Source organism: Elaeis guineensis, chromosome 4, assembly GCF_000442705.2.
Source record: "Elaeis guineensis isolate ETL-2024a chromosome 4, EG11, whole genome shotgun sequence".
In the NCBI taxonomy this organism is placed as follows: domain Eukaryota; kingdom Viridiplantae; phylum Streptophyta; class Magnoliopsida; order Arecales; family Arecaceae; genus Elaeis; species Elaeis guineensis.
The window spans coordinates 107,638,619-107,650,979 of NC_025996.2; the positions used below are offsets into that span (position 1 = coordinate 107,638,619).

At 36.1% G+C, this 12,361-nt stretch overlaps 1 protein-coding gene across 2 annotated transcripts; it reads right to left on the reverse strand.

Annotated features, from left to right (window-relative positions):
• Window positions 1-256: 256 nt before the first annotated feature.
• On the reverse strand, window positions 257-3,939 carry LOC105035607 (small ribosomal subunit protein uS10z/uS10x). Of its 2 annotated transcripts, none has more exons than XM_010911209.4 (4): window positions 3,784-3,939; window positions 3,503-3,672; window positions 3,275-3,388; window positions 257-619 (listed from the first exon to the last, which is right to left on the reverse strand). In XM_010911209.4, the coding sequence occupies exons 2-4, from the start codon at window positions 3,627-3,629 to the stop codon at window positions 477-479; spliced, it is 384 nt and encodes a 127-aa protein (XP_010909511.1). In that variant the 5' UTR covers window positions 3,630-3,672; window positions 3,784-3,939; the 3' UTR covers window positions 257-476. The 2 variants fall into 2 exon arrangements, with proteins under 2 accessions (XP_010909511.1, XP_010909512.1); XM_010911210.4 differs by having other exon boundaries at window positions 3,795-3,878.
• Between the last annotated feature and the right edge of the window lie 8,422 nt (window positions 3,940-12,361).

A 12,361-nucleotide genomic window follows, 5' to 3' on the forward strand; every position in this document is an offset into this window, starting at 1 on the left:
CTATCTTCTCTGTGGTAATTTGAGCCCGTGAAATTTTATCCAAACCCTTCAGAAAATATACATTCTTTTATGGTTCAATATAAACGCGAGATGTTCCATTCCCATAGAATACCAAGAGATTTAGGTATATCCAAACAAGCTCTAAAAGGGCTGTCTCATTCCTATCCTATTTATTCATTCAGAAGACAATAAGTCAGTTCAATCACCATCAAATCGAATAAGTAATCGATTGCAATCATCAGGCATGAGATAAATATTCAATGGAAATAACTGAAAGCACACTAGATTCCTCGACGGGCACAAACTGATGTTTTAGCAAAATCTCATATTAAATAGAAACAAGGATTAAGATTTCCTAAGAAAAATATAATGAAAAAACGAGTGTTATTATCTTTTAGACTACATACTGGTTGCGCTCATTCCAGATGGCGGACAAAACAACTGTCTATATAATTGCATCAAAGTTTTCAGCTGAATCATGGATCTGCAATTGTCACTTCAACCTCCACACCAGGTTCAATGGTGATTGAGGTAATCTGCTTCACCACTTCAGGTGAGCTAATAAGATCGATCACCCTCTTGTGTACACGAAGCTCAAACCGATCCCATGTGTTGGTCCCTGAAAGAAATAAGACAACCATCATAGGTCTCAGTATTCATGAGCAAACTGCACGGTAGCTTGCACCTTTATCAGGTCATCTATAATTAGAGTAAAACAATATCTAGAAGCAGGTTCTACAGCAGTAGAGACAATACTAAATGACCTTTGCGCCCCCCCCCCCCCCCCCCCCCCACCAAACCCAAATTTCTTAAGGAGTAAAACAAATACCTCATTTCCCATTAAATATAAAACAACCAGGATAAAAACACCAAAAAAAACCAAGGTGCCAACTTATCTTGCTGGTAAATGAAAGAGAAATATTAGAAGAAGAAAGAAAACAGCTCTATTATTTTTTGGATTGACTTAAGATATTGAAGGATTACATGGTTGCAGCTTGTTGAATAGTAGTTGAGAGAAAATTCACAGATCAGAAACTACATGGTTAATACTTATAGTTATTATAGCTTTAATTTCGAACAAAATGAAAATCTAACTTAAATAATAAAAATGAAAAACGAGAAGGCATAACAATGAAAATGTGTGTGTGTGTGAGAGAGAGTGAGAGAGAGAGAGAGAGAGAGAGAGAGAGAGAGAGAACAGAACTATACATTCTGCGACGATCACTGAACTGTTTTTTGAGAGTTCCCACTCAAGAGTAGATTCATGTTCTCCATGGACTCTGAACCTTGATCCCATATATCAAGTTCCTCTGGTAAGAATTATCTCGCAACAATGGAAAATTTAAACCTTGCTCTACACACAAACCTCCTCAATTCAGTGTGTAATATCTTACAACTTGCATGGAGCAACTCTCAGCTTAGTTGATAGTTATTTGTTTATGCATTTAAGATTATACAGTTTGCATTGAGAAAACAGACTTTGCACATTGCAAGAAATGGACATATGTCAGAAATCACAATAATAACAGATTGCTTAGAACAAACAATCCAGTAGGTTAAAAATTTGAGAAAAATTCTAGATTTTTGTTTGGCAGAAACTGCAAAGTTGCAATCATGATAGATAAGTAGTAAATTGAAACAGAAGAAAGCTTAGAAGCATTTGGAAGCAAGATTTGGAAAGACCAAAAGTATTGATGAGGACTTACTGGACAATTTGGACTAAACCTAGTAAGTTGTTTCTAAAATCTCCGAGCTATATATCTAGATCAATATACATGTATATTTTTTTTTACTTACCCTTCCATATAAATCAGGCCCTCACTAAAAAAGTATATCAGGTATCACTAAAAGGTATATTCCTGAACAATTCAATAACCACCTTTGAAACTCAAATATAATGCATTTCCCAAACTTTATTTCATAATGTATAATTATGGAGTTGCAGGTTGCAAAGGATGACTACATTGGCATTGATACTCATTATATTAAGTAATTGCTTGAATAATACAAAAACATGTTCAATTTCTTAAATTCTGTTTGAACAAATGTCAAGTACCTAGCTTTCTGAAATTGCATGACATCAAACTTATTTCACAAGAAACAAAAGACATCGTTATCTTAGCAATTCCATATGATATCAATCCCACAACTTCAGGACATGCCATCAGGCAACAACAACAAGCTTTGTTCAATTAATGCATTGAACAAATTCTCATATACCAGACATCAAACCAGAAATATAGAAAAGTATGAACAATAATATGACAACATTTTATGCTGCATTTTTTTGCTATTTTTAATATTCTAACTTAATTGCTTTTAAACAAAGATATGGAAGGTGAATCAAAAAGGCATCTCCTAAATGATCACTCATACACAGTCAACATGTTAAAGTAGTCAAAAAGAACAGCAAGAATTATTCCTTTTCCAAAAACAAGTTCTTTACCATAAAAAGTCTTCAATACATAATCTAATGTTTAAGACAACAATTCTCCTTAATTGCAGTACATTGTGATTCTTTCAACAAAAGTAGACTATCACTTGTAAGAAAGATATTTTGTTGCCATAATTTCATTGGATCATCAAAAAACCCCCTAGTGCATCCCACGATGTACACTGTGTTTAAACCTATTTGGAAGCATCCACATTTACTATATGCCATGGTTTTGATTTGGGTAAACTCTTGCCCCTTATTCTTCTTTCACCATTTGTTCAATGAATCCTTCATACATGAATTTTCATGAACATGCACTTTGTTTTGATTCAATTTCAAGCTTTCCCATCCTCCATGTTTCCCACTTATAGGACCAAGATAGAATAGGCATGGTTTGGAGTAATCAAATAATCCTGTTGCACCTTGATCATATAGATATTTCCAGTAAAATAGCAATCCACTCCATTTGATTCAACATCAAAATAATGCTCCATTAGTATCAACTAATTTCCACTACATTTCCAAGTTAAGATTTACCATCACATGGATAGTCCATGCATAGTCCATCATGTACTTCATTTGCTCTGCATGATTTGCAAGGTCAAGGAGAATATGAAAAAGATGATTCTAGTACCCATGCCCGTTCCAAATTTTAAGTGTTGACATTTCCCAGTTATTTAAGAAACTAAATACATGTAATCCAACGCAATATAAAATTAATTCTTTAACATACAGCCAAACAATAATAACAATAAAAACACCAACAACAATGCCCTTCAAAAAGGGGAATTAATTCTTTAACGACAATCGAAAAAGGGGAACAGCAAGGGGCGATGATACCTTCGCCGCAGGGGGATTTGCGGGTGGTGATGTGGAGGACCTTAGTGGGCATCCTCACCGGTCCCTTGACCTTCAGCCTCTTGTCCTTGGCTCCCCTCACCAGATCCGAACAAACTGTGCCCGTATTCATATAGTTTTAAGAAAAAATCAGAACGAACAAAAAATAAAAAAAAAATAAAAAAGACCGCAAACGAGAAGGAAGACAAGGATATCTCTATATATGCATACCTTTCTCGAGATTCTTGACGTTCTTGGAGGAGAGGGTGATCCGGATGCGGTGGAGATTCTCCGGGGACTCCTCCATCCCCAGCTTTCCGGCCGCCTTCATCGGAGGTGGAGCATACACCGCCGCCATGCCTCTTTTCCCTTCACCAACACCACCAACTACGACGATTCCGCTACAATCCAAGGATCTCATGAGAGACAAAGAGATGATAGATCGATAAAGAAGATAAACCCTAAATCTTAACGCGATTGGGGCGTTGGTCGCCGGGAGAGCACTGGCTTACCTGACACTCACCAAGGGTTTCGAGGTGCGGCGCTGCTGCGACTCCTCTATCGGAATTGAGGTACGTGGGTGGGGTTAGGGTTTTACCTGGTTGATATAGTCGTGGAGACTTGATGGGTGGACCCCACAGCACTTGTGCTTCCCAGATGCAGATGAGGAGGAGATCCGATGATCGTGATCCGAGGGCTGAGCGGACCTCAACCATCTTAATTGGGCCAATTGGCTAGTTGGGTATTGCCGTACCTTTTTTTTTTTTTTGATTTACAAATTGAGAAATGGAGACGGATCGTATATGTATGTATGTATATATATATATATATATATATAATATATATATAATATATATATATATATATATATATATAATTTTTTTTGAGAGATCTTTATTTGACACATGGACTTAATGGGATAAAGGGGAGGGAGCCACATAGCATCGACGTTGCCTAAGTTTTTCTATTAGAGAGTGCGTGCATAAATGGAGAGAGATCGGCTCACGAAAGCTTCCTTAATTTCACCACCATCGGAGGAGGGGGCATTGGGGTGAGGCAGCGGTCATCGTTCATTGATTCTTCTTCGCAGTCACCTTTGGAGGAGGAGGGGGCGTCAGGGTAGAGCAACGGCAGTTGGTGATTTGAGAGTACATGCAAAGACAGAGAGAGAGATCGACTTGTGGAAGCTTCTACGAGTTCACCACTATCGAAGGAAGAGGCAGCATTAGGGTGGGGCAGTGACCGTCAATGATTTGAGAGTGCATGCAGAGTCAGAGAGAGCACGGCTTCAGGGTTTGTCAAGCATAGTTCTCCACATCGGTGTCCTCGACCACCACGGTAGAGGAGGATGATGTGGCCCTCGACATAGTCAAAGGCGGCATGGTTGGGATTGTGGACGAGGATAGAGAGCTTGAGGGTGATGTTGAGTTTGATGCGAATGATGAGGAGGGTGATGCGGGGGGAGACGCCTTCGACACAGACGAAGACAAGCTTCATGGTGGGGTCACGGGGCTTGAAGAGAGTGAGATAGAGAACAAGGAGGAGGAGGACGTAGGCACCGCCCAAGATGAGGCAGCGCCATCGGTGATGGTTGTGGCGGAGCAAAGTGGAGGAGGAGTCGTTAAGGTGGGTGTTGGAGTTGCCGAATTCAGTTACGAGGGATGGATGTGGAGAGAGAGAGAAAGGTGGTTGGAGTTATAGTGAGTGCAGGGTGTAATTTCTCGAAGGTGAAGGGCGATGGGGTGGTGGATGCATTCAATGCAATGATGTAGCCACTGGCACATTGTGACAGGCTAGAAATGAGAAAGATGAAGAAAAAAAAAGCACATAATATTTATATAATTTGATTCATTAATTTATATATATAAATATAGATGGTGCAAAAATTTGATCATAAAATCATATATCTCAAAATATGAGATTTTTTTTGCAAATCCTAATTCTCAATGAATTTGATTGCTTAGACACTCAAAAATTAATCTTAAGATTATAAAAAATATATATAATAAAATAAATTGATCCGAAGGGAGGGAAAGGAGGTCGCTAGAGAAGTGAGGAAGAAATTTTCTTCTTTAATAGCTAGATTTTTCTCTTTTCCTTTTTAGTTAATACAGATAGTATTAATAAATAATATATTTTAATAAAATATATTATTTTAATAAAAATAACATATTTTAGCAAAAATAATATATGCCGCTTTAATGAGATCTCCATGGCCTTTCACGGGCCCAATTATGATGCAGCATGGAGGGAGAAGGTTTTGGGAGAGCTGCTGGCTAAGGAGAAGATCAAAAAGTTAGTAGAGGATTGCATGAAGATCAAGAGATCAAAGAAAAAGCCTTGCTGCAGTGGAATAGAATAAGAAGTTCTGATCTTGGTCGATGGTAGAGGCAAGGAGCGGAGATGGATTTGGATACTATGGCGAAAGCTTTTGTGAAGCACTATTATCGGATGTTCGAGTCGAACAAGATGGGTTTGACGAACTTAATATAAAAAAAATTACATCCCATGAATCGCATGGAGTTCTAAGCTAGTTATATTAGATTTTGTATGTTCATCTCTAAGCCAATATAGATAATGTGTTAAGACTATGTTATATAGTCATTTTACATCTTAATTCTAAGAATGTTAAGCACGTTGAAATCTACTAAAAGTGTGATCTTGATCTTTTCTAAAATATTTGAAACTAATTTTTTTAATATTATTTTTTAATCTTTAAAAATTAATATCAAGTGTGAATTTTTGATTCTATGATGGTGGAAAGAACTACACAATATTGATATATGTAACTATACATAATATATATATATATATATATATAATATATATATATATATATAAATAATATATATAATATATATATATATATAAAACAAATTATATTAGAGAAAACTCAATCTCCCTCTAAAATTTGAAAAATTGGAAAGAAACTTGTAGCAAAATTAGCATTTCTTAAGAAAATCAATTCTTTTTAAGAAATTCAAAAAGGAATCCAATACACCAAAAAAATACCAAAAACAAATACCATGCAACCATATGCATAAAAAAATCAAGCACATTAGGAATTAAAAAGGAAACCATGTACCCCAAAAAAAGAAAAAGATAATTGTACATATTGTTGCTCCTAGATTGATTTTGATGATTACAAAGCAGATTGAAGGGATACCAATATTTTTATTTGAAAAAGTCTTTGTGCTCTTCAGGGGCAAAATCATAATTTTACCAAAATCTTGATTTAATAGTATCATTTGGTAAAGCAAAAGATTTGTGATCTATTGATGAAAATTTCATTATTTTTGGACTTGTATTTTTGAAGTTATGCATGTTTGAATTTCATGAGTCGACTCATGAGTCAGCTCATGGCACAATGAGCAGCTTGGCACACTGGATTTTTGGCTTGACACGACCTGTGAGTCGACTCGTGAGTCGACCCACAAGGCATGAGTCGACTCATGAGTCGACTTCTGCAAGTTTGGGCCAAAAATTTAAGAAATCCAATTTCTGATTGTTGCAACAGAGGTCGACTCATGAGTCGACCCCTGAGGCATGAGTCGACTCATGAGTCGACCCCTGCGACGGGATTTCTCTGCAACGGCTAGTTTTTAACCCGTTTTAGTTGCTTTTAATGCTCATTTAATGTGCTCTAACGGCTCTTTTTCTGCCTAGAATGTTTTCTTTATTTCTTAAAGCTATAAAAAGGTTTCAAAAGGTGGAAAACAAGTAAGAGATTTTGAAAGAGAAAAGCAAGACATTAAGAAGAGAAAGAAAGAGATTTGAAGAGCATTCAAGAGAGCATTCAAGAGCATTCAAAAGAGAGGGTTTCTCAAGTCAACTTTTCAGTCCTAATCAAGAGCTCATTTAAAGCCTTCAAAGCCTTCAATCAAAGCTCACCAACTCCTCAAGCGTTCATTCAATTCTTCATCCACTTTGAGAAAATCCAAAAGAGGCTTCTTCACTTGAGTAAAGTATATTTAAAGTTATATTCGCTCATTAAAGAAGCTTTTCTTGTACTTATTTGTGCTATAAACTGTTTTACTCTTTGTGAGTAATTGTTTTTGTTTTGGAGGGGTTCCAAAACAAGGGAAGGTTGATCCGAACCTGAAATCGGAGTGTATTGGGTTGGCTTGTATCCGAAAAATAAGTGGACTAGCTTGGGATAGCTAGTGTCGGAGTTTCCGACGTTTGTATTCGGGTTGAATACAAGTATAGTGGATTGGAATTTCCAAGTAGGAGCTTGGGGAGTGGATGTAGGTGCAAGGTTGGCACCGAACCACTATAAATCCTTGTGTTTGTGGTGTGCATTATTGCTTCTCTTTAACTCTTCATTATTTCCTTGCATTCTTGCTTTAGGTAATTAATCTTGAACTAAAGTCTTTCTCCTCATTCATTTAGCTTTTGACAAACACTTTTCATAAGTTATTAGTTAAGCTTAAAATTTTTAAAACCCAATTCACCCCTCCTCTTGGGTTGCATAGCTGGGCAACAAGTGGTATCAGAGCCCGGTGCTCTAGCCCTTCTTTGATCTAAACAATCAAAGAGCCAAAGATCTATGGCAACCCATGTCGGTACTTCTCTAGCCGAGGGGCAATCCACCAACCGACCTCCACTTTTCAATGGATCTAATTACACCTATTGGAAAGCTCGGATGAAGATATTCATACAAGCACTCGACTATGATATGTGGAGTATCATAGTGAACGGTCCTCACACACCCACTAAAATTATAGATGGTGAGGAGTCAACCAAACCGAGAAAGAATGAGATGAGTTGATAAGAAATTGCACAATTAAATGCTAAAGCAATGAATGTACTTTATTGTGCTCTTAATGCTAACAATTTAATCGTATTTCTACTTTTCATCTGCTAAAGAAATATGGGATAGGTTAGAAGTAACCCATGAGGGAACAAATCAAGTAAAAGAGTCTAAAATAAACATGCTTGTGCATAAATATGAATTGTTTAAAATGGAGCATGATGAGTCCATAACTGTAATGTTTACTCGCTTTACTGATATAATTAATGGTTTAAAGAGTCTTGGCAAGTCCTATACTAACAGTGAGCTTGTAAGAAAGATTCTCAGGTCATTGCCAAGAACTTGGGAACCAAGGTGACTGCTATCCAAGAAGCGAAGGACTTGAACACTCTACCTCTAGAAGAGCTTCTTGGATCTTTGATGACTCATGAGCTAAGCATGAAGCAACATCAAGAGGATGAAGTCAAAAAGAAAAGAACCATTGCCCTCAAATCCACAGCTTCTCCTGATGAAGAAACTGATGACACAGAAGATGAAGAACAGGATGAAGAGATGGCACTCATCACCGGAGATTCAAAAAATTTCTAAGAAAAAGGAAACAGGGGATGAGAAAGAGGCCATTCACAAAAGGGGAACAAAGCAAAGAGAAAGAGAAAGATCAACCCCTTATCTGCTACGAGTGCAAGAAGCTGGGACATTTCAAATCCGAATGTCCACAACTGAAGAAAGGTCCCAAAAAGTTCAAGAAGAAGGCAATGATGGCCACATGGAGTGCGAGTGATGACTCAAGCTCCGATGAGGAAACCTCAACCGAACAAGCCAACCTGTGCCTTATGGCACACGAAAATGAGGTAATTTCTGAAACCCCTAGTGAATTTACATTTGAAGAATTGCATGAAGCATTCTATGATTTAATTGATGAATTAAAGAAACTAGGATGAAAAACAAAGAACTGAAATTGAAAAATCAGTCCTTAGTGAAACAAGCTGAAAGCCTTTCAATTGAAAAATCCACCTTGCTTCAAGAAAATCAAAGCTTAAAGAATGAAATTAACAAGCTGAAACCTATAGTAGATAAGTTCACCTTAAGTTCAAACAAACTAAATATGATTCTTGATAATCAAAAAGCCGTATATGATAAGGCTGGACTTGGCTATAACCTCTTGAAGAAATAAAAATTTCTGAAAAATATTTATGTAAACTATTCAAGTAACAAGTCTACCAATATTACTTATTTCAAATGTGGTAGAGTAGGACATAAATCATACACTTGCCTCTTTAACAAATCTGCAAACACAACTATAAAGAAAATATGGGTTCCAAAAGGAACCATTTTGACTAACCAAAAAGGACCCAAGAAAGCTTGGGTATCTAAAACAAAAATTGACTTTTGCTTGCAGGTGTGTCTAGCATCCCAAGGAGAAAACAGGAAATGGTATCTTGACAGTGGATGCTCGAGACACATGACTGGTGATGAATCACAATTCATCACGCTTGATGCTAAGGATGGAGGGATGGTCACCTTTGGAGATAATGGCAAAGGAAAGATCATCGGGATAGGTAACATTGGTATCACTCCCTCCAAATACATTGAAAATATTTTGTTAGTTAAAGGTTTAAAGCATAACTTACTTAGCATTAGTCAATTTTGTGATAAAGGGTATAAAGTTTTTTTGAATCATCTGTTTGCATTGTGACTAGTCCTATTAACGATGGCATTAAATTTATAGGGCATAGACATGGCAATGTTTATATGGTAGATTTAAATGATTTAGCCAAAATAGACATGCAATGCCTAGTATCCTTGTATGCTAAAGTTAATGAGACTAGTTGGCTTTGGCATCGTAGACTTGCACACATTAGCATGCATTCTCTTTCAAAATTAATTAAGAAAGAATTAGTTCTTGGCTTGCCTAAACTGAATTTTGAAAAAGATAGAATTTGTGATGCATGCCAACTAGGTAAACAAACTAGAGTTTCATTTAAATCCAAAAATATTGTTTCAACTTCTAGACCTTTAGAGCTTTTGCATATGGACTTATTTGGACCAACTAGAACCACTAGTCTAGGAGGAAAATGATATGATTTTGTAATTATAGATGATTACTCTCGTTTTACTTGGATTTTCTTTTTGGCACAAAAAGATGAAATTTTCATATTTTCACTAAATTTCATCGAAAAGTCACTAATGAAAAAGGATTTTCAATTCAAAATATTAGAAGTGATCATGGAACTGAATTTGAAAATCAAGACTTTGAAAATTTTTGTGATGAAAATGGAATTGGCCATAACTTCTCTGCTCCTAGGACACCCCAACAAAATGGGGTAGTTGAAAGGAAAAACAGAACCTTAGAAGAAATGGCCCGTACCATGCTTTGTGAAAGCAACCTTCCAAGATATTTTTGGGCGGAAGCAATTAACACAGCATATTACATTTTAAATCGTGCTTTGATTAGACAAATTTTAAAGAAAACCCCCTATGAACTTTGGAAAGGAAGAAAACTAAATATTGCATATTTTCATATTTTTGGTTGCCGATGTTTTGTATTAAATAATGGTAAAGAAAGACTTGGTAAATTTGATGCAAAATCAGATGAAGCAATCTTTCTGGGTTACTCCTCCACTAGTAAAGCTTTTAGAGTTTTTAACAAAAGAACTTTAGTAGTTGAGGAGTCCATACATGTTGTTTTTGATGAATCTAACGATCTTCCTTCAAGGAAGAATGAGGGCGTTGATGATGCAGATCCTCTAATAGAAGGTATGAAGGAGATCACTCTGAAAGATTCAGCAACTCCAGAGAATGAGGAACAAGAAGACAAACAAGATGAGAGAGGTGAAGAAATTCAAGAACAACCTCAAGGTACAAATGACCTACCCAAAGAATGGAGGTATGTTCACAACCACCCTAAGGAGTTAATTATTGGTGATTCTATGCATGGGGTAAAAACTCATTCTTCACTTAGAGATGTATTTAATCATTGTGCTTTTGTATCTCAACTTGAACCAAAAACTATTGAAGAAGCTAAAATGATCATAATTGGATTAATGCAATGCAAGAGGAACTTAATCAATTTGAAAGAAATAATGTTTGGACTTTAGTATCAAGACCTAAAAATTATTCAATAATTGGCACAAAATGGGTCTTTAGAAATAAATTAGATGAGCATGGTAATGTAATTAGAAATAAAGCAAGACTGATTGCTAAAGGATATAATCAAGAAGAAGAAATTGATTTTGATGAAACCTTTGCACCTGTTGCTAGATTAGAAGCCATTAGACTTCTACTTGCATATGCTTGCTTTATGAAATTCAAATTATTTCAAATGGATGTCAAAAGTATATTTTTAAATGGATATATTGCTGAAGAAGTATATGTAGAACAACCCCCTGGATTTGAAAATCATGCTTTTTTTAATCATATTTTTAAATTAAATAAAGCTTTATATGGATTAAAACAAGCACCTAGAGCTTGGTATGATAGGCTAAGCAAATTTTTACTAAATAATGGTTTTTCAAGAGGCAATGTAGATACAACCCTCTTTATTAAAAGAAATCAAAATGATATGTTAGTAATACAAATTTATGTTGATGATATAATTTTTGGGTCTACTAATGAATCTCTTTGTCAAGACTTTGCTAAGCTCATGCAGGGGGAGTTCGAGATGAGCATGATGGGAGAACTTACCTTCTTCCTCGGACTCCAAATCAAACAAACAAAAGAAGAAATCTCCATCACCCAAAGCAAATACACCAAGGAACTACTCAAAAGATTTGGAATGGAGAACTCCAAACCAATTGGCACACCCATGAGCCCCTCATGTAAGCTTGACAAGGATGATGAAGGTAAATGTGTAGACTTAAAATACTATAGAGGTATGATTGGCTCATTATTATATTTAACTGCAAGTAGGCCTGATATCATGTTTAGTGTTTGTTTATGTGCTAGATATCAATCTAATCCTAAAGAATCTCATTTGAATGCTGTTAAAAGAATCCTTAGATACTTGAATGGTACTCAAACTCTAGGGTTATGGTACTCTAAGGACTCACAAATTGATTTATTAGGATATTCAGATGCTGATTTTGCTGGATGTAAATTAGATAGAAAAAGCACAAGTGGAACTTGCCAATTTCTTGGAGTTAACCTAATCTCATGGTTTAGCAAGAAATAAAATTCGGTAGCACTGTCTACGACTGAGGCCGAATACATTGCAGCCAGAAGTTGTTGTGCTCAAATCTTGTGGATTAAGCAATAACTCGAAGACTTTGGAATCAAACTTAATGAAACACCAATAAGATGCGATAACACAAGTGCCATAAATCTATCTAAAAATCCAA

Excerpts from the sequence above, each read along its gene's own strand:
- LOC105035607 (XM_010911209.4), bottom strand. The coding sequence starts at position 3,629 with ATGGCGGCGGTGTATGCTCCACCTCCGATGAAGGCGGCCGGAAAGCTG. Across the intron at positions 3,389-3,502 it reads CGTCAAGAATCTCGAGAAAG|TTTGTTCGGATCTGGTGAGG; the intron begins GTATGCATATAT and ends ATACGGGCACAG. Across the intron at positions 620-3,274 it reads CAAATCCCCCTGCGGCGAAG|GGACCAACACATGGGATCGG; the intron begins GTATCATCGCCC and ends TATTTCTTTCAG.